The following is a 26582-nucleotide window of genomic DNA, read 5'->3' as shown; positions in this document are numbered from 1 at the left end:
AGTATTAGAGATGGAATTATCCAGGAAAGATTTGTGGAAAGTCCTATTTTCTGATAGTTATGATCCCACCATACTGCATAGAAACCCAATAAGAGTGCTATAGGAGCCATATAAATGGAGGCACTGACAGTCTGAATTAAAAAGGACATAAAAGGGACAAACTAAAGGGAAAATAACTTCAGAGGCAGAACAATGGAAGCCAAGAAACCTCAGGCCAGGAGAGCAACCCACCTAAACACTTTGAGAGGGTAAATTTGCCTCAAAGGCAGAGGGTGGGCCTTCCACCTCAATGTTCTGGAAGAGTTGTGCCCCAGGCCTTGGAAAAGGTGGAGCACATTCTTTGGGGATTGGGGAAAGCCTGGCTGCTACCACATTGTTCTGGTGGGATTGAGTGTGTGCCCCATGATGGCAGAGAACCCGGGTGTGGCCCAGTTGTTCCAAGAGGGTGGAGCCAAGAAAAAGGTGGTCTCCACATTGTCTTCCAGGGTTGCATTTGGAGAAGCCAGGGATGCTTCATAGGCCCTTGGAAATGGCAGGACTGCCGTTTTCTAAAGCCCCAAGGATAAACAACTCTCAGACTTCGAAACCTAGTGGAATTTACTCTCCAGGTTTTCAGAACTATTTGGATCTGGTGACCCCTGTGTTCCTTCCAATTTCTCCCTATGGAAATGGGGATATGTATTCAATGACTGTTTCTGTATATATGGTAGCAGATAACCTGCTATGGGCATTACAGGACCAGAGACAGAGGAGAATTTTGCCTTAGGACATAACATGCCCTTAGTTGAATTTGATGAGATTTGGTACTATTTCTGACTTTGTATTACATTTGTATTGTTACTGAAATGGTTTAAGGCTTTGTGATATTGTGACAGAATGGATGTATTTGGCATTTGGAAAGAACATGTCTTTTGGTACTCCAAAGGGTGGAATATGCCAGTTTGAAGCTATTATGTACCCCAGAAAATCCATGTCCTTTAATCCTCATTCAATATTGCTGGGTGAGATCTTTTTTATTATTTCCATGGAGATGTGACCCACCCAATTGTGGGTAGTAACTTCTGATTAGATTGTTTCTATGGAGTTGTATCTCCACCCATTCAAGGTGGAGTCACTTACTGGAGTCCTTTAAGAGGGAACCATGTTGGAAAAAGCTTTAGAACCAACAGAGCCCATACAGCCAGAGACCACTGGAGATAATAGAAAGAAAATGCCCCTGAGGAAACCATTGAAGAAGCCTTGAGAAAAAGCCAGAAGATGTTGCTATGTGCATTTCTTGAGAGAGAAATGTCATCATCTTCTTGAGCCAAGATATCTTTTTCTGGATGCCGTAATTTGGACATTTTTATAGTCTTGCCTTAATTTGGACAGTTTCATGACCTTAGAGCTGTAAACATGTAACTTAATAAATTCTTTTTTTTAAAAAAAGCCATTCTGTTTCTGGTATATTGCATTCCAGCAGCTTACAAACTAAAACAGACACCTCAGGCCAAGAGAGCAACTCATCAATGCACTTCAAAAGGGTGAGTTTGCCCCAGAGTTTGCAGAGGGCAGGCCTTCTATCTTCCACTCTGTTCAGGAAGAGTGATGCCACATCAGGCTTCAGAGAGGGTAGAGCACATTACCTGGGGATTGGAGAAAATCTGGCCATCACCCCACTTTTCTGAGGGAGTTGAGCCTGTGCCCTGGAAATTGGGGAGAACCAGGATCCCACCCCACTGTCCTGAAGAGGTCAAGTCTATGCACCCGAGATTGGGGAGAATTCAGCTGCCATCCCAATGGTTGAAGAGGGTGGGTCTGATGGAATTGCCATCTCCTCAACATTTGGATGCTGGAGCCCTCACCCCAGTGTTTGGAGAGAGCAGGTCCATTGCATAAACCTTTGGAAAGGGTAGGGTTGCTGCTATCTCAAGCCCTGAAGATAAAATGTCATTCTATAGATGACTCTCAGACCTTAAAATCTAATGAAGTATGCCCCACAGGTTTTGGAATTGTTTATGTCAGGTGGTCCCTCTTTTCCTTCTCCCTATGGAAATCGGAGCGTTCACTCTATGACTGTCCCTCCTTCATGTACTGGCAGCAGATAACTTGTTCTAAGTTTCACAGGTTCACAGCCAGAGGAGAATTTTGCCGTAGGACATACCATGCCCATAACTAATTTTGTGAGATTTGTACTTAATTATGTCACCGAAATGATTAAGCCTTTTGTGATATTGTGATGGAGTGAATGTATTTTGCATATGGAAAGAACATGTCTTTTTGGGGTCCAGAGGATGAAAAAAAACAAATCTAAATAACAGTTTTAAAACATATGAAGCAATAAATGAAAGAAAAAATAGAACAATCCTCAATATAATTGGAGATATCAACACCCCTGTAGAAGTGGAAGAGCAATAAAACCAAAAAAAAGTCAGTAAGGACATAGCATAATGAACATAATGAAATTATTAGGAAGAGTTATTTGAAACTTAAATAGCATCTTTTACATTACTTCGGGTATAGGAATAAATCACAATGGAAATAGTACCATTTGAAAGGGTTGTGCAACCCAGAAAAACCATGTCCTTTAATTCTGATTCAACACTGTCGGGTGAAAACTTTTGATTGTATTATCTCCTTGGATATGTGGCATGCCCAATTGTGGGTCTGACCTTCTGGTTAGCTGGAGATGTAACTTCACCTATTCAAGGTGGGTCTTGATTAATTTACTGTAGTCCTTAGAAAGAGGAAACATTTTGGAGAAAGTTCAGAGCTGACAGAGCAGAGCCGATGTAGATGTTTGGAGACTGAAACAGAAATAGCCTGGGTGCTAAGCAAGGACTCACAGAAATAGCCAGAACCTGAAGAGAAGAAATCTGACACTGGCAGATGATAAGCTAAGTGACGAAACCCAGAGTTTTGTCCTGGATCAGCTAAGTGAATGCCCAGACGCTCAGAGAGGAAACCAATGGCATGAGAAGCTAGAAGCAATGAAACTAGGAACAAGGACCAGCAAATGCCAGCCACATGCCTTCAAACATCACCCTTCCTTGAGTCAAGCTATCTTTCTGAGGTTGCCTTAGTTAGAACATATTTATGTCCCTAGAACTGTAAACTTGCAACTTAATAAATTTACTTTTTAAAAGTCATTCCATACCTGCTATATTGCATCCTGGCAGCTTACAAACTAATACAGAAACTAAAACATATTTTGAAATGAACAATAATGACACTAAATCCTATCAAAATTTATGAAATACAGGAAAGTAGTTCATAGAAATTTGAAATTTAAGACCTTATATTTTTAAAAAAAGAATGTTCTCAAATCAATAATCCAAGCTTCTACCTAAAGATGACAGAAAAAAAAAGCAAATAAACCCAAAGTAAGTAGAAAGAAGGAAAAAATAAACATGAGAAGAATCCAATGAAATAAAAACTGGCCAAATAATAGAGAATGTCATGAAACCAGAATCTGATTCTTTGTAAACATTCATAGAGCTATATTTTGATAAAGAAAAAAAGACAGATTACAAATATTAGGAATAAAAGAAATAACATCACCAGAAATCCTCCAGACATTAACAGAATAACAAATTAATATTGACAATTTTGTGTCAATATACTTAACAACTTAGATAAAATGAACAAATTCCCTAAAGATTCATATTACCCAAACTTACTCAAGAAAAAATAGATTATGGTGTATTGCAGTGGCTAGAGGGAAGTACCTGAAACTGTAGAGCTGTGTTCCAGTTTCCATTTCCATAAGGAAACTTGCAGTCCCAAAGGCATCACTTGTCAACATTTAAGAAATAAATAAGACCAATTCTTTAAAAATTCATTTAGAAAGTAGAGAAAAAGAGAACCCGCCAACTAATTTTATTAGGTCAGCATTACCCTGATACCAAAATCAGACAAAGACATTAAAACTGCTTTAGACTGATGGGGAATATGGTAAGACCAGTGAATTCCATGATCATGGGCCCGTTGCCATACTTCCCTTGCTATGAAGTGAGTTCCTTGAACAGAAGCAGATCAGGGGAAGGCAAATTCATATCCAGAGTGTCTATTCCAGTAAGAACACAACGCTGCCTCTTCAGTGACAGAGGAGTCCAATGTAATCAACCTGCTACCAGGCAACTGCCTGATCACCTCAGGGAATTGTACTACATCAGGACCCAAGTACTGATCTCTGCTGCTGGCAGATTTGACACGCAGCTGTGGTGGGTGGAAGTTCATATTTCTGTGCCCAAACATAATCTCCATCCCTACCACCATGATCACTTTGCTCATGAGCCCACTGGCAATGACAGGAGTAGGTGCGGAAAGAACCCTAAAATGGGGTTACCCTATCCACTTGATTATTAAAATCTTCCTCTGCCAAAGTCACCCTCTGGTGAGCATTCACATGGGACACAAATTTCTTCACACTTTTTGCCAATTCAGAAAAACCTATTCACATACCTCTCCCCAAGATCTCCTTGTCACCAATTTCCCAATCCTTTTCCTTCCATATACCTGACCATCCAAACCACTGGCATAGCTTGTGAATCAATATATAAATGCACCTATGGCCATTTCTCCTCCCAAGTAAAATGAACAATCAGATGTACTGCTCAAGTTCTGTCCATTTGGAGGATTTCCCTTTACCACTATCTTTCAGAGATGTCCCAGAAAGGGACTGTAGTGCTGCAGCTGTCCATTTTCAGGCGGTCACTGCATATAGCACAGAACCATCTGTACACCAGGCATAGTTTCTCTTACCCAGACAAGTGAACATAGGGAACTTCCCAAGAGGCCATATACGTGATCTGAGAAAGAGAAGTTAATGTGGCAGGAGTGGGGGTTACTACAGTTGGGTCGTTACCTCATGTACATTACTTGTACCTTCAGAGCCTACTTGAGCATGATTTTCTATAAACCACCTCTATTTGATGATGGAGTGCTGCTATGAACATACAACTTTATGGTTTGGTGGGTCAAACACCCAGTTCATGATCAGCAGCTCAGGTTACATGGTAACTTGGTAATCAATGGTTAAGCATTCGGTCTCTTCCAATAGCAGTCCAAAGGCTGTTTCTCAAAAGGAGACCTGTTATTTGCAGAGTACGGCAGGGCTATGCTTCAGAATCCTTAGGGTCTGTGCTGTGATTCTTCTATAAGGGCCTGTCAAAGACGCTAAAGAGCCATTGACTCTAAAGCATCATTGGATCTGATGGAGAAATTGTGACAGAGCAGCTTGCAGCATCCTTAAACAGTCGTAGAGCCTTCTCTTGTTCTAGTTACCACTCAAAAATTAGGAGTTTTTCAGGGCACTCAGTAAACAGTCCAGAACAGTATACCCAAATGAGGACTGTCTTGTTTTCCAGATCCAAAGAAGCCAAATTAGGCATTGTGCTTTATATTGGTTGTAGGGAGGGCCGGATGCAATAACTTACCTTTCATCTTAGAAGGGATATCTCAATATGCAGCACATCACTGAATGCCTAGAAATTTCACTGAAGTGGAAGGCGCCTGCATTTTTGTTGGATTCATACCCCACTCTCTGACATTTAAAGATCATATCAATGTCTAGAATGATTGTTCACTATGTCAAATCAGTATAATAAGATTTGACCTATCGCATTATGTAACCTCTTGTGGGAGGGAAAGCTGGTCAAGATCCTTGCAGACTACATTATGACATAGGGCTGGAAAGTTGATGTAACTCTGATGTGGTATAGTAAAGGTATATTGCTGGCCTTTCCAACTGAATGCAAACTATGTCTGCTGGCCTTTACCAACAGGTATTGAGTAAAAAGCATTTGACAGCTTATTAGCCACATTCCGGGTACTAGGGGACGTGTTAACTTGCTCAAGCAGTGATACTTCATCTGGAATAGCAGCTGCAATTGGAGACCCCACTTGGTTGTTTACAACAATCCAGCATCATTCTCCAAGATCCATCTGTATAGGTCAAATAGCAGTTGAATGAGTACGTGGTGGAATCACTGCCCCTGCATCCTTCAACTCCTTGATGGTGGCACTAATCTCAGCAATTTCTCCAGGAATGCAGTATTCATTTTATTCTGCTACTTTCCTAAGTATACGCAGTTCTAGGAGATTCCACTTAGCCTTTCCCACCATAATTACCCTCATTATATAGGTCAGAGAACCTAATGTGGATATTATGCCAATTGCTGAGTATGCTTATTCTAATTATGCATTCTGGAACTGGGGGAACTGGAGAAATAACCACAGAATAGATTCAGAGATACACTGGACACACTGTGAGATATACCCTAGCTAAAACTCCACTGACCACTTAAGTTACATAAGCCCCTATTCTGATTGGTGAAACACAGTGGTGCTTTGCATCTCCTGGAATTAATATCAATTCAGAGGTAGTATCCAGTAATTCCTGACATATCTGATCATTTCCTTTTCTTCAATGCACAATCACCCTGGTAAAAGGCCATATGTTCTTTAGCGGAAGGCTGGAAGAAAAATTAACACTATAAAGTTTTGGCAGTGTAACAGGGTGCTTCCCCAAGGGGACCTGGCCTTCTCTTCATTCAAGGGGTTCTGAGTCTGTAAACGATCTCAAGTCTGGGAACTGGCTGAAGGACCATGGCTCTGTATATCTGATTCAAGTTATACTTTTGTTCAGTTGGCCTTGACTCTTCTACTTATACAGATCAAGTAACAATTTAATAGATTACCCATTTATTTCACTTCTAGATACCCCATTATGTGTGGCTTCAGATGAAAGTTTTGGTGGCTGGGGCAAGAAGTTGAGGAAACTCTCTACTGGTGATCCCTATATTTTCTGTGAAATAGCAAATGAGGTCATCTGTCAAAAGGAGAGAGGTGGAAAGGACATCCTAAGGAAGGGGGTAAAGAGTGAACCCCCTTTTCTTTCCTAGCCATGATGCAAGAGGATATCCAGGTGGCACAAAGTCTCAGCTGAGATTATGGGTAATGAACCTGTATAGACACTGCGGTTCACACTTTTTGGTTCTTCTAAAATAATTCATATATAAAAATGAATAATATGGATGGCTAGAGATTTTCCAGGTAGGTATAGGGAAAAGACAATGGAGCAAAGGAATAGGGGGCAGTAGCAAGTGAGTGATGACCTGTTGGCTAAGTAATTGAGTGAATGACTTTCTGAGGGTTTGACTGAATAGGAAAGAAGCCCGATTGGGAAAATGCAAGTCCAGATGAGGTAAAGTAGAAGTGTGGGGACCAAGAACAGAAGATTGTAGTTGGAAAGTAGAAAGCTGGAGAAAAAGGGTATAGAGGTAGAGGTGGTTCTGGGAGAGATACTCTAGGGTGCAGCAGGGTCAAGGGAGACTGAAATCAAGTAATGGTAAAAGCTGCCAGGGTTGAGGTTGCAGACATCACACCATCCTCCATACCGTGCACAGCACTCATGCAAAGTGGGTTTCTCTATGGTACGCAGCTGAAGAAGCCAAGTCTCACGAGGGCTTCATGCTTTGTCCAAAGCTATTTAGCTTACATAGGGTAGATTCAAAACAAGAACTGTCAGATGGTGGTGATGAGTAATACTGCCCACCGAGGGCACCTGAGGGATCATTTCTAATCCTCTGAGGGTGAGGGAAGCCGAGAGTGTACAAACCCTTTCACACCGATTTAGTAGTATCACTGCAGACTCCAGAGGTATTTACAGAGTATCTCTTTTCCTCTCCCTCCATGGGTGGCACCACCAGTGACTGAACCTGCTAATCCAGAAACTCTGTAAATTGACCTAGATGACTTACTCTCCTTCACCCTCCACATCGCATCAAAATTCAGGGCCTGTGTAAGTCTTGAATCCATCTTCTTTTCATTCAAATAACTCAGATTCTCAGCATGTATATTAGTTTCCAATTGCTGCTGTAACAAATTACTACAAATTCAGTGGATTAAATACCACAAAGTTACTGTTCTATAGATCAGAAGTCTGGTATGTGTCTCACCAGATTAAAATCAAGGTGTCAGAATGGCTGAGTTTCTTTCTGGAGGCTCTTTTCCTTGCTTATTTGGGTTGCTGGGAGAATTCCGTTCCTTGCAGTTGTAGGACTGAGGTTCCCATTTTGTTGCTGCCTATCGGATGAGGGTCATTCTCACCATCTGGAGGCCATCCACACTCACTGGCTCATCGTCCCTTTTCCATCTTCACAACGGGCACAGTCCTGCTTTGAGAGTCTTTGCCCCACTCTTTTGCTTCTTCCTCCACTTTTAAGGATTTATGTGCTCAGATTAAGTCCATTAAAATAACTCAGAATAATTGCCCCATCTCACAGCCCTTAACCTTAATCACATCTTCGAAGTCTCTTTGGGCGGGTGTGTCATTATTCTGCCCATCAGAGCATCTCACACTGACACATTTTAATAATTAAGCAATTTCCCTGGCTTTGACATCCTTTATGCTGTTTTCACATTAATCTTTCTAGAAAACATTTGATATATGGCCCATGCTTAAAATCCTCTGGCTTGTCTACCAACCACAGGGTCAAATAATTGCTCTTTATTCCTATAGGGAAAAAAAGCCTTTGAATTCAGTCCTGTTTCATTTTTTTTAGCTTTATCCCAACCAGCCTGTCACTTCTCTCCCAACTCTTCACTATGCTTGAAAAATGTTTATTTATTGTGTCTTTTCCCCACCTTTAGCTGCCCAAATAGTTTTTCCCAACCTTTCTCAGACATCACCTTCTCCAGGAAATTTTCTGTGATGCGCCCTCTCATAGCTATAACTAAATGCAGAGTCCTTTTCTAAACACCTCTGTACCTTGTGCATGCTCCTATTTTTTGCATTAAATCAAAATATTGTGATTTTGCCCATTTCACCAATCAAGCCATTCACTTGCCCGCCCCCAACCAGACTCTGCCATTTTCTAGCTGTGTGGCCTTGTGCGGGTTATCTAATTTCACCACGCTTCTCTTTCACTCTTACCAACGAAATAGTTACAGCTTCTGCATCATAGGCTGTTGTGACGATTAGCCCAGTGTCCCGCACATATTAAGTTTTTGCTAATATTAATATTCCCAGACCCCTGCACAGAACCATCACGTGGTAGATGCTCACTGCTTATTACAGTACAGATGGTGCATCACATTTCCAGCTAGGGAAAGCACCCTTCCCCTTAGAATGGCTATTTCCGGGCAGCAGAGAGCAGAGCCACCTTCCACAGCAACCCAGTGGTCTCTCCGGAATTTCCTAAAGGAGAGCCGCCAGTGGCGCGGGAAGAGGCAGTCTCAGTGCAATCCGTGGGGATGGCTGACACCCGACTGACCTCTGGCTCCACTAGGAGCCCACGAAACCCTGAGCTCGGAGAGGAAGCCCGGCATCCACGCCCACGGAAACCCGAAATCCCCGGCGCGTTAGTGTGCCGGGTAGCCTTGAAGCCAGTAGAGGCTGAAAAAAAAAAACAAAGCTAAGAGCAAGCAGGATTTAGGGGCTCTCACGGATAATTAAGATGATGATGATGATGACGATGCTGACAACAGATGCTAACACTCGTGTGCACTTGCTGAGTGCCGGGCACTGTGCAAATGCGCATGACTTCATTTAACTTTCTCGACACACTACGTCATTGGTATTTTTACTCTTCATTTTCTTTACAACTGAAAAAACGGGAGAGGCCCGGAGGGGTAGCATCCTCCCTGCGTATCTCTCAAGATGATCTTCCAGCTCGAGGGCTCCACCTCCCAGGCCGCCGTGGCCCCGTCACCCCTGCGCACTGACCACTCCGGACCCCGCGAGCTGGACGGCGAGGACAGACCGTGCCCGGGAGTCAAGCGCTGCCGGCGGCTGCCCTGCCCTCGCGGCGGGGTGTTACGGTCTCACAGCTGCGACGACCGCCCGAGTCGCGCTTTTCCAGAGCAGCCGGGTGGTGGCGCGCGCAGAGCAGGCGCCCCGCGGGCCCGCCGGCCCGTTCCGCTCTGGGCCCAACCGCCGGCGCGCGACGCCGCGCCACACGGCACCTCGGAGCCGCCTCCTCGGCCGCCGGGCTCCTCCCCCGCCCCGCCTCGCCCCGCCCCGCCCTCCGGGCTCCTCCTCCAAGGTCGGCCTCCCGCCTTCTGGCTCCTCCTTCCCTCTCCTCCTCGCGGCCCCTCTCGGCCCTCCCCCCTGCCGGTAGGCTACTCCCCCTCATCCAGCTCCACCCCTGGTCTCCGGGTTCCTCCTTCCAGCCCCGCCCCCCGGCCCCTGGCTCCTCCCCTCCTGCTCGCCCAGGCCCGCGCTCCGCTGAGCTGTCTGAGGGCGCCCGCGAGCGAGGGAGCCGACGACCGGGCGACTCCGCGCCGCCAGACCTCCCAGCGCGCCTCCCAGCGTCCCGGCGCCGTCGCACCCCCTCCTCCGAGTAAGTGCCTCCGGGCGTGACCGTCCCCCTCGCACCCCCAGTCCCCCGCGGTTCTCCCCGGCGGCTGGGCGGAGGGGGCTGCTACCGGGGGATCCGCTTCCCGCTCACCAAGAGTTTGGGAAGTGTGTGAGTGTGTGCTTGTAAGTGTGCGCGCGTGTGTGTGTGCGCGCGCGCACGCAGAGCCTTGGAAACTCCCGGGAGTTTTACCGAGTTCCTGAGTCTCGCATCTGAGAGCCCTAAGCGACTCCGGCGGATCTCTTAACTCCCACCCCCTGCCCCGCGCCCCGCTCCTCACTTCTTCCTTCCTCTGGAGACGCGGCCCCCTCTCGGTGTCACGCCCTCCTGGTAACCGCACATGCTGGCGAAGGACTGCCCGGCTTATCAGGGTGCCCCAGATTGCGGACCTAGATGCTGGCCCGAGATTGTGATCCACCCCTGCATTGTGAAAGGGTCAGGGACCAGACTTTGCTTGGCGATCATTCAGTGGAGACTTCTTTAGAAGAGAGTTGGGGAGTGGGGGCGGGGTGGGGGTTGCGCGCTAAGGAGCGCCCAACTTTTGTGAAACTCACGACGGCTGACAAGACGCTTCAACACTGGGCTGACCAGCCGGGCTTGGGCACCTAAAAGATGTTTGTAGATTGCGCGACATCCCATTTCTAAAGCCAACCGATTTCCTAAAACACAGAACTTGGTAGAAAGAACAGTACCCTGAGTGGAGCCGTGGAAGAAATGATACAGTAGTTGAGTGCCCAGAGTTGAAACAAAATCCTTGGGTTCTGATTTTTATTTTTATTGGGGGCCAGTAGTGTTTCAATGCAGGGCGTATTTATACACTTAAAAAGTAATTGATAGCTTTGCTATTGCAAGGGCAGTACTAGAGGCTCTCTCAAAAGTGGTCTCTTCATCCATGAATTGATTCTCAGGTTCCTGAGATCCCATCCAGTTCTAAAAGTCTCTGAATTCTTGTACATCTCAGTTTATTCTTTGTCCTTTTTATAAAAGCACAGATACCCATAAAAATTTTCCCACTTCATTTTTAAGAGTCCATTTAAGAGTTGCTAGAAGGAAAATTACATTTGAGTAGAAGTTATTTGTTGAGGTGTAGGGTTAAAAAAACCTACATGGCCAAAAGAAATAACCAAGCAGGGCAGTCTTTTAGATGCCGTTGTGCATTGGCATATGAAAGTTAGAGCTGATAAATCACTTTAAAAGTGCTGCTTACCGCAGTAGGTATTTTTATCCTGGTTTGAATCCTGGGTTACACAAAAGTGTTTCCACACTGTTTTAACTAAAGAAACGTTATGCTTAACAATGTAAATATATGACTCCATCTCCTTTTAAGGAAAGAAATAATTATCACACTTAATTAAACACCTGGAAACATTTATTGCTGCCTTCTATTTAGATCTGTCATGGGGTGTTGAATTAGCAAGTTATTGTCCATATTTTAGGTAGTAATACAATTAGCTTTTTGTAGTTTTTTTTGGATTGCCTGTTCCCTTCCATACAGATTAATTGCTCCCCGCCCCCTTGAATTTTTAATTAATTAATTAATTAATTAGGCATGGGCAGGCACCGAGAATCCAATCCAGGTCTCCGGCATGGCAGGCAAGATCTCTGCCTTCTGAGCCACCATCACATTGCCCCCCCCTTGAATATTTAACATGTAATTTTAGTAAAGTTTAGGATAGTGGTATACCACTTAATTCCCTGTAAAATATGCATAGCTAGATGTTGCATGCTTTGTGTTAAGCTATTTGCATTTACAGATATGGACTCTGTAAGTTAGTATTTTACTATAGATTATCTGGTGATTTGAGAATCATGTATTTACTGATTGTTGGATATAGGAAGGTTCCCCTAAAATAGTAGTGATCCTGCACAAATACACCTTTTAACAATTGTCTTTGAGGGAGACTTTTAATCTATAATACCTTCTGTTATAGCATTTAAAAATATAACAATAAAAGGAGTTGTGAGAGCTGGAAAATCTACTTATCTTTATTTCTCCTAATTTTCTGTTGCTGACCCTATTTCTGACATAGTGTTCTTCATCTGGATAGTGAGGCGTCATGAAGACCCATTTTTCTGGGGTTTCAAACAAAATGGCAGAAACTGGGGGTGAATAGACTGCAAGGACTAGGAATAATTTTTATGCAATTCTTCATTCTGTTGAAATTGGAGGAAAAGGTGTGTGGAGAGTAATGATTGCATCCAAACAGCTAATCATTAGGAAATACCCAGGGTGGGGGGTTGGATTTCTAGGTGGTTTATGGTTTGGGGAAGTTCAAATAAATTATCCTGAAGTTGAATCTGCCACAGTGCTGGACACTTCAGAGGTCTTATAATTAATTGATCCAGTTAATCCTTTTCTGCTTGGGATAGCCAGACTTGGAAGCAAGTTAAAGGAAATGAACCTGGGGTAGCTTCTAGGAGGCAGGGGAGGAACAGTGACAAAAAATAAGGGCCCCGTGCTTTTCACGGAGAGCAATGGAAGTGAGCAAAGGGGGCGTTAGTGCAACCCCAGTACTGGGGCCACTGATTTTTTAAATGAAGGACATACACAGAAAACAATCAATATAAAAAAAGAGGATGATTTAACCCTGATTTCTCTCTAGTGTTCTCAGAGAGCTCTGGCTCTGATACATAAATCAAGGGAAGGATGTACAGTGCCAGAATTAACTTTTAGCACCTCACCCTCCCCACGCTGCCCACATCCTGCATTTAATACTAAATGCACACGGAAAGAACTCAACAAATACCAAAAAAGAGCTTTGAACTCCCCAACATTTATACCTCTCTATGGCTCGGGGTCTACTTCCTTCTCTCTTTTGGCTTTGCTGACTGTTACCCTGGGGTCTGAGCCTGCTGCAGTTGTCAACTTCTGTCCACCAGTGGTGCTTCTCATGGCTAAAAATGATTGATGTTGGGGCTTTAAAAAAATCGGAGAACCTTGGTGCAAAATGTGAATGAAGTCAGATGTGATGCAGTGGAGGCCAGTTAGTTATCATTCTACATTTTGGCCCCCCAAATAGAAAATGAACTACAAGTGGAGTGCAAAAGTTCTAGACTATCAGAGGCAAGAGGCACCTTGGAAACCATTTGGCTTGTGGGTCTCAGACCATAGCATTTGCTGATATGCAAGTTTGGTGAAATATTCCCTCAGCCTAGCTTACAGGGGGCGAGCACATTCATTCATGCAGCTGACATTTTTTGAGCTCCTACTGTGTGCCTGGCACTGCACAGGCCTCTCGTGCTGACCTGAAGACCTTGGATCTGAGAGGTTGGGTCGCTTGTGGAGCGGTGTCCTTGAGAAAGATGGGGTCCCTGAAGGCATAGTGGCAGAATGGGTTCATAATTCTTCTGTGTTTCACAAAAGAAAGTAAAGTTTCCTCCTTAGGACAGTGGAAGAAGCATTTTAAAAATATGTGTATTTTTAAATAATAAGAAACTTCACTAAACACCTTTCTTACCACATCTGTTCTAAGTAACTAATGGTAGGAACTGTAATAAGCCTAATTTCACAGGATTTTATTTTCTTGGCTTTCACATCAGTGCTGGATGGGTATCAACAAGGTTGCTTTCCTGGGGTTGCCCTGGAAATTTTCTCTCAAGGTGTAATATTTCTCTCAAGGTGCCTGGGGTCTAGACGTACAGCTTCTCCCCACAAAAAAGTAAAAGATAAGAGATAACAGAAATGGGCCTTCCGTGGAGCACACCAAGCTAACTTGTAAACAGATCTGGGTCAGCAGAATGGAACTAAGTCCTAAACTCCATTGCTTGTAGTTTCTTGTCAACGTTGGGCGTAGAGATGACTTCTAGGCTAGTCAAGGATCGGCTGTTTCAGAATGACTTTAGCTAGAAGCAGCTGCTCAAGTCTCAGCCATCACTGGCTCTGTATGACTTTCAACAATCTCTTTAAACTCTCTGAACCTCTCTTTTCAGGTACAACCCAGGGATATGCTGATATGATAGGGTCGTTGTGTGGATTAAACCAGAATGTTCCTCCAGTGTGCAAAAGGCACCCAGCAAGTTGTAGACTTTATTGGGTTGGCCAAATAGGTCTCATTTCAAGAGGATGGTGTTGGTACTGGGTTATAGTAGAATAGAGAGGGAGAGTGGTCATTTGTTCCATCTGTCCTTTTAGCACGAATTCTAACCATGCCAGAGTTGCCCAGAGAGCAGGGTGAATATAACGCATTTTCACTGATTCCCAGCTGCAGGGTCATGTGACTATATAAGGGAAATCTTGTTACTGCTAATGATAAATGAGCCAGAGCAGGGCATTTGTTTTTGTGTGTGTGTGTGTTTGAGCAGGAAAAAGAGCCATGTGGTATCCAATCAGCTACCCTGGAAGTGAGGATTAAAAAACCTATTAAAGGGCTGTGTGGCTCAGTGGCGGAGTTTTCCCCTGCCACGCAGGAGACCGGGGTTGGATTCCTGGGGCCTGCTCATGCAAAAAAGAAAGAAAAAAAAAACCTATTACAATTATGTTGTGAGCAGTGGGTTGGCTTTTCACCTCTAGGGGCCCATGTTTAAATAGGTAATGGATGAACCCAGGTTATCACAGATAGGCTGCAGCCCTTGGTGTCGTGTCGCAAATGGCCAGGGGCTCGCGAGTTGGCAGGGGAAGTTGTGCGAGTTCCGGCAAGCGGCGAGCAGAAACCACGTCCGTCCCCAGTGTCGCGCACTGTTGCAAGCTCTTCTGGTAACACAGTACTCAGCCTGGTGCACAGCTCACTCTCTACTGTTTGAAACAAGCATCAACAACAAAAAAGCAACAGCTCACCCAGCTGAGATCTTAAGTTTGGCTCTTACTCCTTCCAAACCAAACACGCTTAGCTCAAGCCTCCTCCTCCCCACCACCCCTTATTATTTTACTGATTAAATAGAAATTGATTCCTTACAGCATGGCTGTCAACAAGTATGGGGGATGCAGGGACAGTGGTGTGTGCAAGTGGAGACCTGACCACACTTTCCTTTCCTCTTGGGCTCTTCATTTGACTTGTGTTCTGACTCTCACACGCGGCCAGGCATAACAAGGGAATTTCTCAAAAATGTCACCATCTTCTGAGAAAAAAAAAATGCAGGTGAAATCTTGGCAACAGATGGCAGAGTCCCTGGACAAACTTTGGTGACTCAAACCTTTAAGAAATAGTCCACCTGTCTGTGATCAGGAAGTGTCTCCCTTGTGTTTCCTTGTCCCCACCTGATGTAGGTTTCTGGGAAATGGCAGATGTTTGATCCAGTATTACTTTCATTGCTAGAGAAGGGCAGAACCCTCTTTACTTAGCGATGGAATTCCTTTCACCTTAGTGCACAGATAGGGCCCCAGTGACTCACGGAATGCACCTGGGAGGGGGGAATGAGCTCAGGCCTCCCCCAGTGATGGTCTCTAGTTGTTTGCACACAGTTGGTCATTTTGCTCCTTTTCTTTATTGGCCTGGAATGACTGATAGTGCCTGCAAGGAAGGGCAGCTATTCCTTGCTGGACTAAGAGGACCAGGTATAAACAGGCAGCCTCCTGAGGAAGCAGCTGGTCTCTTACCTTGTATACCTGTGGCGCTTATCTCCTCCTAGTACCAGGGACCTGCCCAGGTGGGGCAGTTTGAGAAGGTGATTGTCTTGATAGCCACCAAGGTGATATACTGAATGAAACTTTGAACCCATCCAGTGTGCGGTATTTTAGGACTCATCTGGGACCGCAGCTCCCTATCTGGTCTGAATCACCTGGGGAGCTTACCACAAGAAGTACAAATTTCTGGGTTCCCACCTACTGAATCCAGCATCCCCCACAGCTGGGCCTGGGAACCTGTGTTTCTAACAGGACCCCAAGTGACTAATTGGGAACCCCTAGGCAGGCAGAGCATTTTTTGTGTCTTGTTCTCTAAAGAAGGTTATTCAGGCAGCAGATATCTTAGAGTGATTTTTACGGCCATGGAAAGAGCAAATCTCTTTAAAGTTTAAAAAAGATTAAAATGAACACCCCTGTACCCATCTTAAGAAACAACAAAGTGGGCGGGCCACGGTGGCTCAGCAGGTAGGAATGCTTGCCTGCAATGCCAGAGGACCCAGGTTCGATTCCCGGTGCCTGTCCATGTTAAAAAAAAAAAAAAGAAACAACAAAGTGGTTTCTTCACGTAAATTCTCTCAGAACTGAAAAACGTTAAAAAGTAACCAGGTCAGGAACAAAAAATAACGGCCAAAACCAATAGCAGTGTTCCACGAATAAATCCAGGAGTTGAAAGCCACGAACCAGAGATACTGACAAATGCACTCAGTATTCGATAGGTGAAAAAAACAACTCTCAATTTTGTGTCACCTGGCAAGGCTGACATCATAAATTGAATGTGTGGTTGACTTGAGGAAATCTCACAGTGCCTTGAAAATCAGTGCTATGGGAGGGACATCCTTTTTTCCAGAATGGCACAAATTTGGAAAAGCCACAGACCCAAGACTTTGGGTTATTAAGTGGCCAGTTTCCCTCCTCTAGGGCTGCTCCCCACCTCGTCTTGAGGCATCTCTTCTGTGCTGAGTGCCCCTCTCATTTTGTAATGGAAAACAATGGGAAAAAGGAGATGGCACTGCTTTTTCTCTGAAATCTTCTCTGCTGTCACTTCTTCTTTTGTTTCTTTTTGCATGGGCAGGCACCGGAAATCGAACCTGGGTCTCCAGCATGGCAGGCGAGAACTCTGTCACTGAGCCACCATCATGCTGCCCTCACTTCTTTTTCCCCTTTGCCTTCCACTTCCCCTTCTCTTCCTCCTCCCCACCTCTCCCTCCTGCTGTCTTTCCTTCTTCTCTTCTTCTCTGCATTTTGGGTTGTGCCAGTACTAGAGACTTTCTTCCCTATTTCTGAATTCTGGTTCATTTTCAGTTTATTATTCAAGATGGAGCCATCGAAATTATGAAAGAAAAGTCTGCTACTGGGGACACATAGTATTAACCTTTTAATAGAGCCACTGCTTTTTCTCCCTTGAGCTTTAAATATTTAATCAGGGACCAACAATTATGAAAAGGAACTAATTTGAGTTTTACCTCAAGCCTTCTTCTCTAGCCGGTCATTCTCCAGGTTTGCTGCCCCCGAGTCCAGCACACCAGGCCTTCCAGCCTCACCACTTGGAAACTGGGGCAGTTGGAGGAGGCTGGGCAATGACTTGTGGAGACAGATGGCAAGGACGGAGAGAATGAACCATCCTCCTTTTCCTGGGTGCTGATTTGTTAGGTACCCCAGCAAAGGCCAGGTTCTGGAGACAGACCTACTATGGGACATTTTGGTTAGGCTATTTCAACTGAGATATTCAAGGGGGGTTCTTAATCGTTCACTGGGGTCCTTTATGAGAGGACAAATGGGAGAGAAATATGGAGAGAGAAATGCCCTGGGAGAAAAAAGCAAGCATCTACAGGAGCTGAGAGAGAGAACCGTTGAAACCAGAACCCAGGAGAGAAGGACCAGCAGGCACTGCCGTGTGCCTTCCCATGTGACAGACGAACCCAGATGTCAACAGCCTTTCCTCAAGGAAGCTATCTTCCTCTTGGTGCCTAAATTTGGACATTTTTCATGACCTTAGAACTGTAAATTTGTAAAACTAAAAAATTCCCATTGAAAAACCAAACCATTTCTGGTATATTGCATTCTGGCAGCTCTAGTAAACCAAAACACGTTGCCTCTGAGTTCCCTACAAGTATGTGTGCCCCTAATTTTACCTTTGTTCCCTGTTATCGGTACCCTTATGTTTGTATATACATGGTAGTAGTGTACTTATGAAAGATTGCTTTAGGCTGCAGATATGAAATTGCCCAACTAATAGCAATTCGAACATTAAATCATCTTACATGAAGGGCAGTCTGGGGGTGAACAGGTTCAAGGTTTGATCAGTGGCTCAAACAGGGACTGAGATCATTTCTCTCTTTCTGCTCCTCTACCCTTAACATGTTGCCCTTCTGTCTGCAGAGTTGCGACCACATTGGCAGAAAATGGCTTCCTTAGTTCCAGGCATCACATCCTTCTCCCAATCTCATTCAAGTGTATATTGGGGGACATAGAGTGGCTGGGACAAGGAGAGGGCAGTGAAAAGGTTCTTATGTAGTGTCTCTCTTTTTTCACTAGGGGTAAAATCTTTCCCAAAGCCTCCTTAGATCTCATTGGGTAAAACTGAGTCACAGTTGCAAGAGAAGCTGTGGAAGTGAGTGATAGGTCCTGACAGCCTCTAATGTGGGAGGTTGGCTGTGCCACTCGGAAGAAGGGAGAGGGCCGAATGGTTATTGGGTAGACAAATAGCAGCATCTGCCACATGCACTTGTCCCAGGCTGCCATATTCTAGAAGCTACCCAGCTAAGACTGTGACTGTTTCTGATGATAGTAATCTCAGGTTCTTTTGGAATTAAAACTAAACAATGATAATGAATAAGTGGGGGGGAGGGGAGCAATGATGGTAGGTGTTGAAAACCGTGTATACTTAATTATTGCTAGCAATGACTTCTGATGTTAAAGATCGTGGATTTATTATAAAAAAGCACTATTTGTTTTGGAAAAAGAGTCCTACATTCAAGCCTGGAAGACCTCTGTCAAATAGAGAGGTCTTTATTTTTTTCTGAAAACATTCACAACTGCAATAATAATCATGGCAAACATTTATTGAGTGCTCACAATATGCCAGGCACTGTGCTAAGTGCTTTGTATGCATTACTTTATTTCATCTTCATAATGGCCCTGTGAGAACATTTATTGAGTGCTCACAATATGCCAGGCACTGTGCTAAGTGCTTTATATGCATTATTTTATTTCATTTTCTTAATGGCCCTGTGAGAAAGGCATTTTTGTTAATCATGGCTTACAGATGAGGAACTGAGGCTTTTTAGGGATATTAAATAATCTGTCGGAGTCACACTGGCGATGCCTGGCAGGGCTGGGGTTCATACCTCGCAGTTCAGCTGCCTCCCATACTTGGGTCCTGAACTATTATAGGTTATTACTCCCCAGTAAACTGCTGAGAAGTCCCCTTATTTTCTGTGGACTCTCAAAGGCCGTTAGCTCCCCGATCAGTCAGGTTCTACTACCTAGTTTGCATCCCTGTTTTATTCTTCCCTTATTTTATTTTGTTGACATATGTTCTTCCCAATTTTATTTTATTGACATATATTCACATACCATGTAATCATCCAAACTGTACAACCAGTGGTTCACAATGTCATCACATAGTTGTGCATTTATCCTCACCGTCAACTTTTTTGTGAAAAATAACGTATATACTAAAAAGCAACATATTTCAGAAGGTACATTGCAACAATTAGTTGTAGAACAGATTTCAGAGTTTGGTATGGCTTACAATTCCACAATTTTAGGCTTTTACTTCTAGCTGCTCTAAGATACTGGATTTGTGTTTTTTTAACAGTGGAAAGATGAGCCTTTTGCTAGTACCTGCTTGCCTGGTGATTTTCAGCAGGTACATACAATTGCCTCTGCAGAGTGAGATGAAAAATCTGTGGTGCTGCATCTGACAATAGATTGCTCACAGACCCATTTCCATCTGCAGATGGCTTCAAAAATCTCAAGTTTGTTTCCAATATAATTTGTATTTCAAAGTGAAAATTTAGGGTCTAGAGGTTCAAAATTGATGGAACAGCAGTTCTCAAATTGAGAGATAATAATTATCTCCTATTTCATATTAGGAAGGAGTTAGACAATATTAACCGGAGAAATGTGTCCTTCATTATTGCCTCATGCAGCAGATCGCCAATCTTGTGTGATGACAAATTTGTCTCTAATTTATAGTCTTTGTGTGAAGCGAGTTTTGCAAACGCATGGACAATTTCTTGGTGGTCTCTGTGCAGAGCTTGCCCCCTGCCGCATGCTTGGGCAGCTGGGAGTCAGCCGTAGGAGATGCAGGGTGACTGGGCTGCTCTTGACTTTGGCTGTGGTGACAGGAGTGCAGTGCCCCAAGACGCCTTGTCCACAGTTCAAACACAGTGCAAATGCTGGCCGGCTGAATGTTCTCACTTCGTTCTAGAAATGCACATTTCCTTCTTTCTCTTTTAACATTTTTATTGTGAAATATAACATATATACAAAAAATCAACACATTTCAAAGGACATCTTAATAAGTAGTTATAGAACAGATTTCAGAGTTTAATATGGGCTACAATTCCCCAAGTTTAGGTTTTTTTCTCTAGCTGCTCCAAGATACTGGAGACTAAAAGAAATATCAATGTAATGATTCAGCACTCGTTTGTTAAATCCTATCTTCTTGGTTAAAACTCCACCTTCTTCTTTGATCCTTCTCCCAATCTTCAGGGTTAACTGAGTATGCCCATTCTAACTTTTTCATGTTGAAAAGGGCTGTCAATAGTATGGGACAAGGGGTTGAAACTAGCTGATGTTCTGGAGAGGCTGGCCCCTCTGGGTTTCAGGCCTCATCTGGCCTAAGAACCTATCTGGAGGTTTTAGCAGAAATACACATTTCTAAAGCAGTAACTGCTGCCTTGGGTGTGGCAGGTCATTTAGACTTCAGGATGCTTTAAAGGGGAAAATTGTTTTGTATGTTTGTTTGTTTTTTAGTCTACTGTTGCTAATAACTTGTATAGAGAGTTGGGCAGGTGAGTGTATGGGTTGGGTCGTGTCCCCACCCCTGAAAATATGTTCAAGTCCTAATCCCTGTCCTGTGAATGTGATCCTTTTTGGAAGTGGGGTCTTTGAGGATGTGATTAGTTAAGATAAAACCAAACCCAATTAGGGTGGGTCCTATTCCAGTATGACTGATGTGTTATAAGAAGAGGGAAGCTGGAGCACAGAGGCGCACAGACACAGAGGGGACAACGCTAGGTGACAGTGGAGGTCAGGATTGAAGTGCCACACCTTCAGGCTAAGGAACATCAAGGGTTGCCGACAGGAAAGGTAGGAAGAGAAAAGGAAGGAGACTCCCCTCCAGGTTTCAGAGGGAGCATGGCTGTGCCAACACCTTGTCCTCTCACCTCCAGCGCTGTGGGACAATGCATTCCTCTTGCTTTAACTCACCTAGTTTGCAGTACTGTGTTACAGCAGTCTCAGGAAACTCAGACAGGGAGTAAGGTGTGTTAAGTTCGGACACTAAGAGAGGGATAAGGTATGTCAAGCTCCGTGTCCATTTCCGGGAACTCGAAGCTGCCCTGTGTTGAATGTTACAACTTTGAGTCAAGTGATTAATCTTGTGTCTGCCACATCCCAGCAGCTCTTTACGGTTATAATAGACACCCAAGGGCTCATTTTGAATTAAGATTTCCCTCAGGATATTTTGAAGCACGTTTTTTGTTACAAGCTTTTAAGATAATTTTAAAATTATAAGGCATTTTCTTCTTAGTACAGTAGCGTAGATGAAGTCATTTACCTCAAACATGAGAACTTTATTGAAACATGAGTCCTTCATAAGACACAGCTTCCTTGCTCTCTGCCTTGCACCAGGGAACACCTTGCAGTCCTTTCCATCCAGTTGCCCATTGTTAGGCTGATACCCCTAGATGTTCTTAACATTTAAAGCATGAATGTCAAAAACCACCCAAAGCAATTGTACAGGTTATAAGGCAAAGGCCGTTGTCATCATCACTCAAGCTAAGAAATGAAAGGTAGCCGGACACCTCAGAAGTGCCTTCGTACACCGTGCCCCAATCACAGTCCCCTCTGCCCCTCCCAAAGTACTCACCTCCCTGACTTTTTAGTAAGCACCTCTTTGCATCTCTTTGTATTTTACGAAGCCCATATTTGTGTCCAGATGCACTGCAGTTTACTCTTGCTCATTTTTATAAAACTTGATGTGTCTTTTGAGCTTCTTTGAATCTACTGATTGCCTTACCATGCCCAACCCTCCCCCACCCCCACCCCCATTATACAAATAATTTGTTTGTTGAGGAACCTGGGCTTTTCAATCTGTAGAGTTTCCCACAGTCTTGATAGCAAGAAAGATACACACTCATGGGGCAGTTCACTTGTTCCCTCACCTTCTAGTTCCTGCATCTGGATCCAGAGGCCTTAGCAGACTCAGGTCTTATAACTTTGGCAAGCTGTTGTGTTCTGTCATCCGGAGGCATGTGGTGTCTGATTTTTCAACTCTTTTTTTGATGTTAGCAGCTATTAATCCTGAATGCCTAGATCTAATTATTTGTGAGGATTGCACGGTGGTGATGTGTTAATTTTATCATTTTGATTTTATTAGCTGCAATAATTTTTTAAGGACACGTTTCCCTTCAATATGATATTTGATTACCCAGTTGATGTAGGAAGAACAGGGTAAATGCTTGATTCTTTCCTTTGATTCACCCAGTTTTCAAGAATTGGTTTCCTTTCATTCTTAGGTGACCATTTAGTTTTTCTTTTAAATATATCCTTATGAACTAATATCTTTAAGCATATTTGATGGGTTTCAAGCCATTGAAATTTTTATTCTTACTGAGACACAAACCATTCCATCTTTGACCAGTAAGCTCCCCTTCCACTTAGCTCCTGAGTCCTTCTGACATGGTCATTTTTTTTTCCTTTTTAATGTTTTTTAAATTGTGAAATATAACATATATACAAGAAAGCAATAAATTTCCAAGTACACTGTAATAAGTGGTTGTAGAACAGATTATCAAGTTTGGTATGTGTTACAGTTCCACAATTCTTCATTTTTTCTTGTAGCTGCTCCAAGACACCAGAGAGCAACAGAAATATCAATATAATGATTCTGCAGTCTGCTTGTTTATTAAATCCTATCTTCTCTGTTATACTCCTCCTTCTCTTTAAATAACATATATCCATAACAGGAATAAATTTCAAAGCACATCGCAACAATTAGTTGTAGAACAGACTTCAGAGTCTGGTAGGGGCTACAGTTCCATGACTTTAGGTTTTTAGTTCCAGCTGCTCTAAAGTACTGGAGGCCGAAAGAAATGTCAGCATAATAATTCAACAATCATACTCATCCATCAAACCCTACCATCTCCGTACAACTCCACCATCACCCCGACCCCTCCTCCCACTCTCTAGGGATGTTTGGGCTACTCCTGTTCTAACTTTTTAATGTTCAAAGGGGCTGTCGGTAATATGGGTTTAAAGTCCACATTTTATACAGCATAGTGAACCTATAGGAGAGCATGGTCAAAGAGAAAATACAATCACGAGAAAAACAATAGACCACCAACAAAGAAACAAGGATTAACTAACAGCAGACTCTTCGATAGTGACAGCCAGAGGCAGATAACAGTGGAATGATATTTTCAGTGGGCTAAGGGAAAAATCACTGCTCTGACATGATCTCAACCTTTGATAGTTTCTGTGCTGTCTAGTATGTAAAGATGATTCAGCTTGTCTTGTGCATTTCCTGTCCTAGACCTGGAATCAGCTGTTTCTCCAAGAATCCCTGGTTTCCCTGAGTGAGAAATGGTATTTCCGGATCATAGTCCAGGCGTTGGGGATGCTCACTCATTGCAGGGGTCATTATTTCTAGGCCTTTTCACTGCCAAGAGCTGGGAAATACACATGTATACACACACATACGTACTAACACAGCTACGTTGTACATTCGTATTGATATTTCCAATTCGAATTCAAGTCTTCAGGGTTTTTGTTTAACTTCCTCATGTTAAACTTCTATATCCTGTTTTCCACACTTAGAGTCCTGGTTCTTTAGTCACAGGGGAGGTAGAACTAGTATATACTACAATTACTCATTTGATTACCCCATATTACACATAGAGTAGTCACTGAATAATGACATATATACTACCATCACCAGCTCTGATTACTGAAAACAGCAAAAAACCTTGCTTGGCATATGCTGTTCTCATTCTCAGATTTTTTAGTGGTTGTACTACATCTACATTGTCAGATCATACCATTATTATTAATACTAAAATAGCTCCCTTTTAATGCTCACATAGTCTTACTTTTACAAGTAGTTTTATGTCATGCTAAGTACCAGTCCTTATATCAGTGTCTCTAGATATTTCAATTATTTGAAGCTCTTTTTCTAGTAAATTCCTTAAGAAGTGCTCATGGGAACAATCTTTCCTAATTTATTGATAATTCTGTTTGTGACCTTTATAATTAAAGGTCAGTGTTGTTGCCATAAATCCTTGGCTTATATTTTCTTTCTTTGAGAATTTTAAATACATTACTCCATTTTCTTCTGATATGAAATGCCATTGTCAAAAGTCTGATAACCTAATTTCATTCTCTATCATCTGGTCTTCTAGCGCTTTTGAGAACATCAACTAGATATCAATTTCATTCAATGGACAATGTATCTAGTATCCAGTAGTGTGATTAATGAGCTATTATTTTTAAAAATCAGGGTTTATGACTGGTTCAGCCCTTGTGCCAAAAAACTCTCCCTCTTGTTAATCCCAGAATAAGCCACTTACTCTCAGAACTTGCTTGTTTATCTTTGTAACCTCAGCCGAACCTTATAAAGTGCACACAGAGTTAGCATTAAACATATACTTGTTTATGAAATAAATGGTGTGGGTTTTGTTTTCCTTTCCTTAGGAGCCTGTCAGGAACTGCCCTGTCCCTTTGACTCCTCTACTCCAAGCAGGCAAAGCTTCGCTTTAGATGCCGCTGGGCCCCCTGAGGCAGGCTGTTCCCCTGAGCACAGTGTGTGGGGGGGAGCGTCACTCATGGTCCCGGGTCGGCCCACAGACTCGCAGTGACAGGTTGTTAAGAGTGTTTTCTCATTTTGTGGCATTTTTAGGACCAGGACAAGGGGAACCCCTGACTCCACACCGAATGCCCGCCTGTCCTTCCCTTTGCTCATACCTTCCCCTCTTGTCTCCTGAATTTCTGAGCCAGGCCCATGCCCCGTGGGTGCCTAGGCTCTGGTGTCTCTGAACCCCTTTCCTTTGGACCTCTGCTGCACCCCCGGGTGCTGGGGCTGCTGCCTGCCCAACGCTTCGGCCCTCCCTTCTTGGCTGATATTTCAGCTCTTCACTGCGTGGCCACCAGAACCTAAGAGTGCCTTCCAGAACGGGGTGCTCAGCCCAGATGTGACCCCATACGCATTTTGTCCAACTAACACACTGTTGTTTAGTTTTTAAAATTCAAATGCCAGTTAGTGGGCTATGCGTGCCAGTCTGATCAAAGACCGCCCAACGCTATGGGGGTCCACCTGTCCTGCTACACGTTTCGTTATCTGTCTGACTCCTACAGACCTCTGGCCTCTGGTACCTCGTCCTCGCAGGGCACTCACCGTGTGGGCGAGGCCCTGAGTTTCCTGTTTTATGGCCGGCCTGCTGTAGATCAGGGGGGCATTCCTGCCCGGGTATTTTTCCTGTCAGGTCCTGGCCCATGGGTCAGGCGGACATTATTCCTTCTTCCTCTTGACCATCTCAGCCATGTGTAATTAAAAGGAAAGAAACAAGCTTTTTAAGACACTCACCTTACAGAAGGAATGATGAGACTAATTAAGAAGTAAAGGCATAGCGGCGCTCACCTGAAGGATGTGAATGCTGGGGTGATTCCAATTTCAGGGATGAAGGGAAAGTGAAATGCCGTCGCTTTGACCGCATTTGAGATCTCACTGGTAACAGAGTAAGTTATATGGAAGAGCTGGCTGTGACATGAACAATTGCTCTGATTGCCCCACTTTTCTGTTGCTGGTCAGCACCGCTGAAGGGAAGAGCTACGCTGTGCAGCGCGCTGCTTGTGTGGGGTGGGCTCTGGGGAAGCAGATCCCAGGTCTAGTGTTTCAGGTTTCAACTGAAAAAGTCCTGGGAATGAGTCTTTGCTCCTGGGAATCCCCAGAGACAATCTTGGGTTTGTGTCCTTGTGACCATTTTCTATCCTGCTTTCATTAAGTAAGGAAAAATCATTCTGAAGACTTTTTTTTTTTTTTTTCTTTTTCTGCTCTCAGCTACCTGCCTTTTTGCCTTTTGGCACCTGTTGGCCGATGTGTGAGCCAGGTGTGATAAGAGACGCTTCATATTTATTGAACACTTGCAAGGACCAGGCACTGTACTGGGCTCCTCATAGGCATTGCCAAATCCTTCGACAGCAGTTTGAAATCGGCTCTATCATCATTATTCCCATTTTAAAGATGAGGAAACTGAGGTTGTGAATGTTAAATCCTTACCCAAGGTCAGAGACAAAGCTGATATTCAAACTCATTGGTTCTTAACCAAAATGCTGTACTTTCTCTTGGAGAACCTGTACCTCTGGCTTCATTTAGGCAGCTTGCAGGTGTTTGCTGTGGGTTAGTAACAGAGCAGAGCTCCAGAAGTTGGAGGGTGAATCTGGCTATTTTATGATGT

General features: G+C 43.7%; 1 protein-coding gene across 1 annotated transcript in view; it reads left to right on the top strand.

Moving 5' to 3' along the window:
- The first annotated feature begins 10233 nt into the window (after window positions 1-10233).
- Window positions 10234-26582, top strand: part of TNFAIP8 (TNF alpha induced protein 8) — a 120754-nt gene continuing 104405 nt past the window's right edge. Inside the window, exon 1 of the mRNA XM_077138879.1 lies at window positions 10234-10325. Coding sequence (XP_076994994.1) covers window position 10325 — 1 coding nt within the window. The 5' untranslated portion in view covers window positions 10234-10324. The remainder of the gene's footprint in view (window positions 10326-26582) is intronic.

Source organism: Tamandua tetradactyla, chromosome 21, assembly GCF_023851605.1.
Source record: "Tamandua tetradactyla isolate mTamTet1 chromosome 21, mTamTet1.pri, whole genome shotgun sequence".
Lineage (NCBI taxonomy): Eukaryota > Metazoa > Chordata > Mammalia > Pilosa > Myrmecophagidae > Tamandua > Tamandua tetradactyla.
This window is presented reverse-complemented; position numbering and strand designations above follow the sequence as displayed.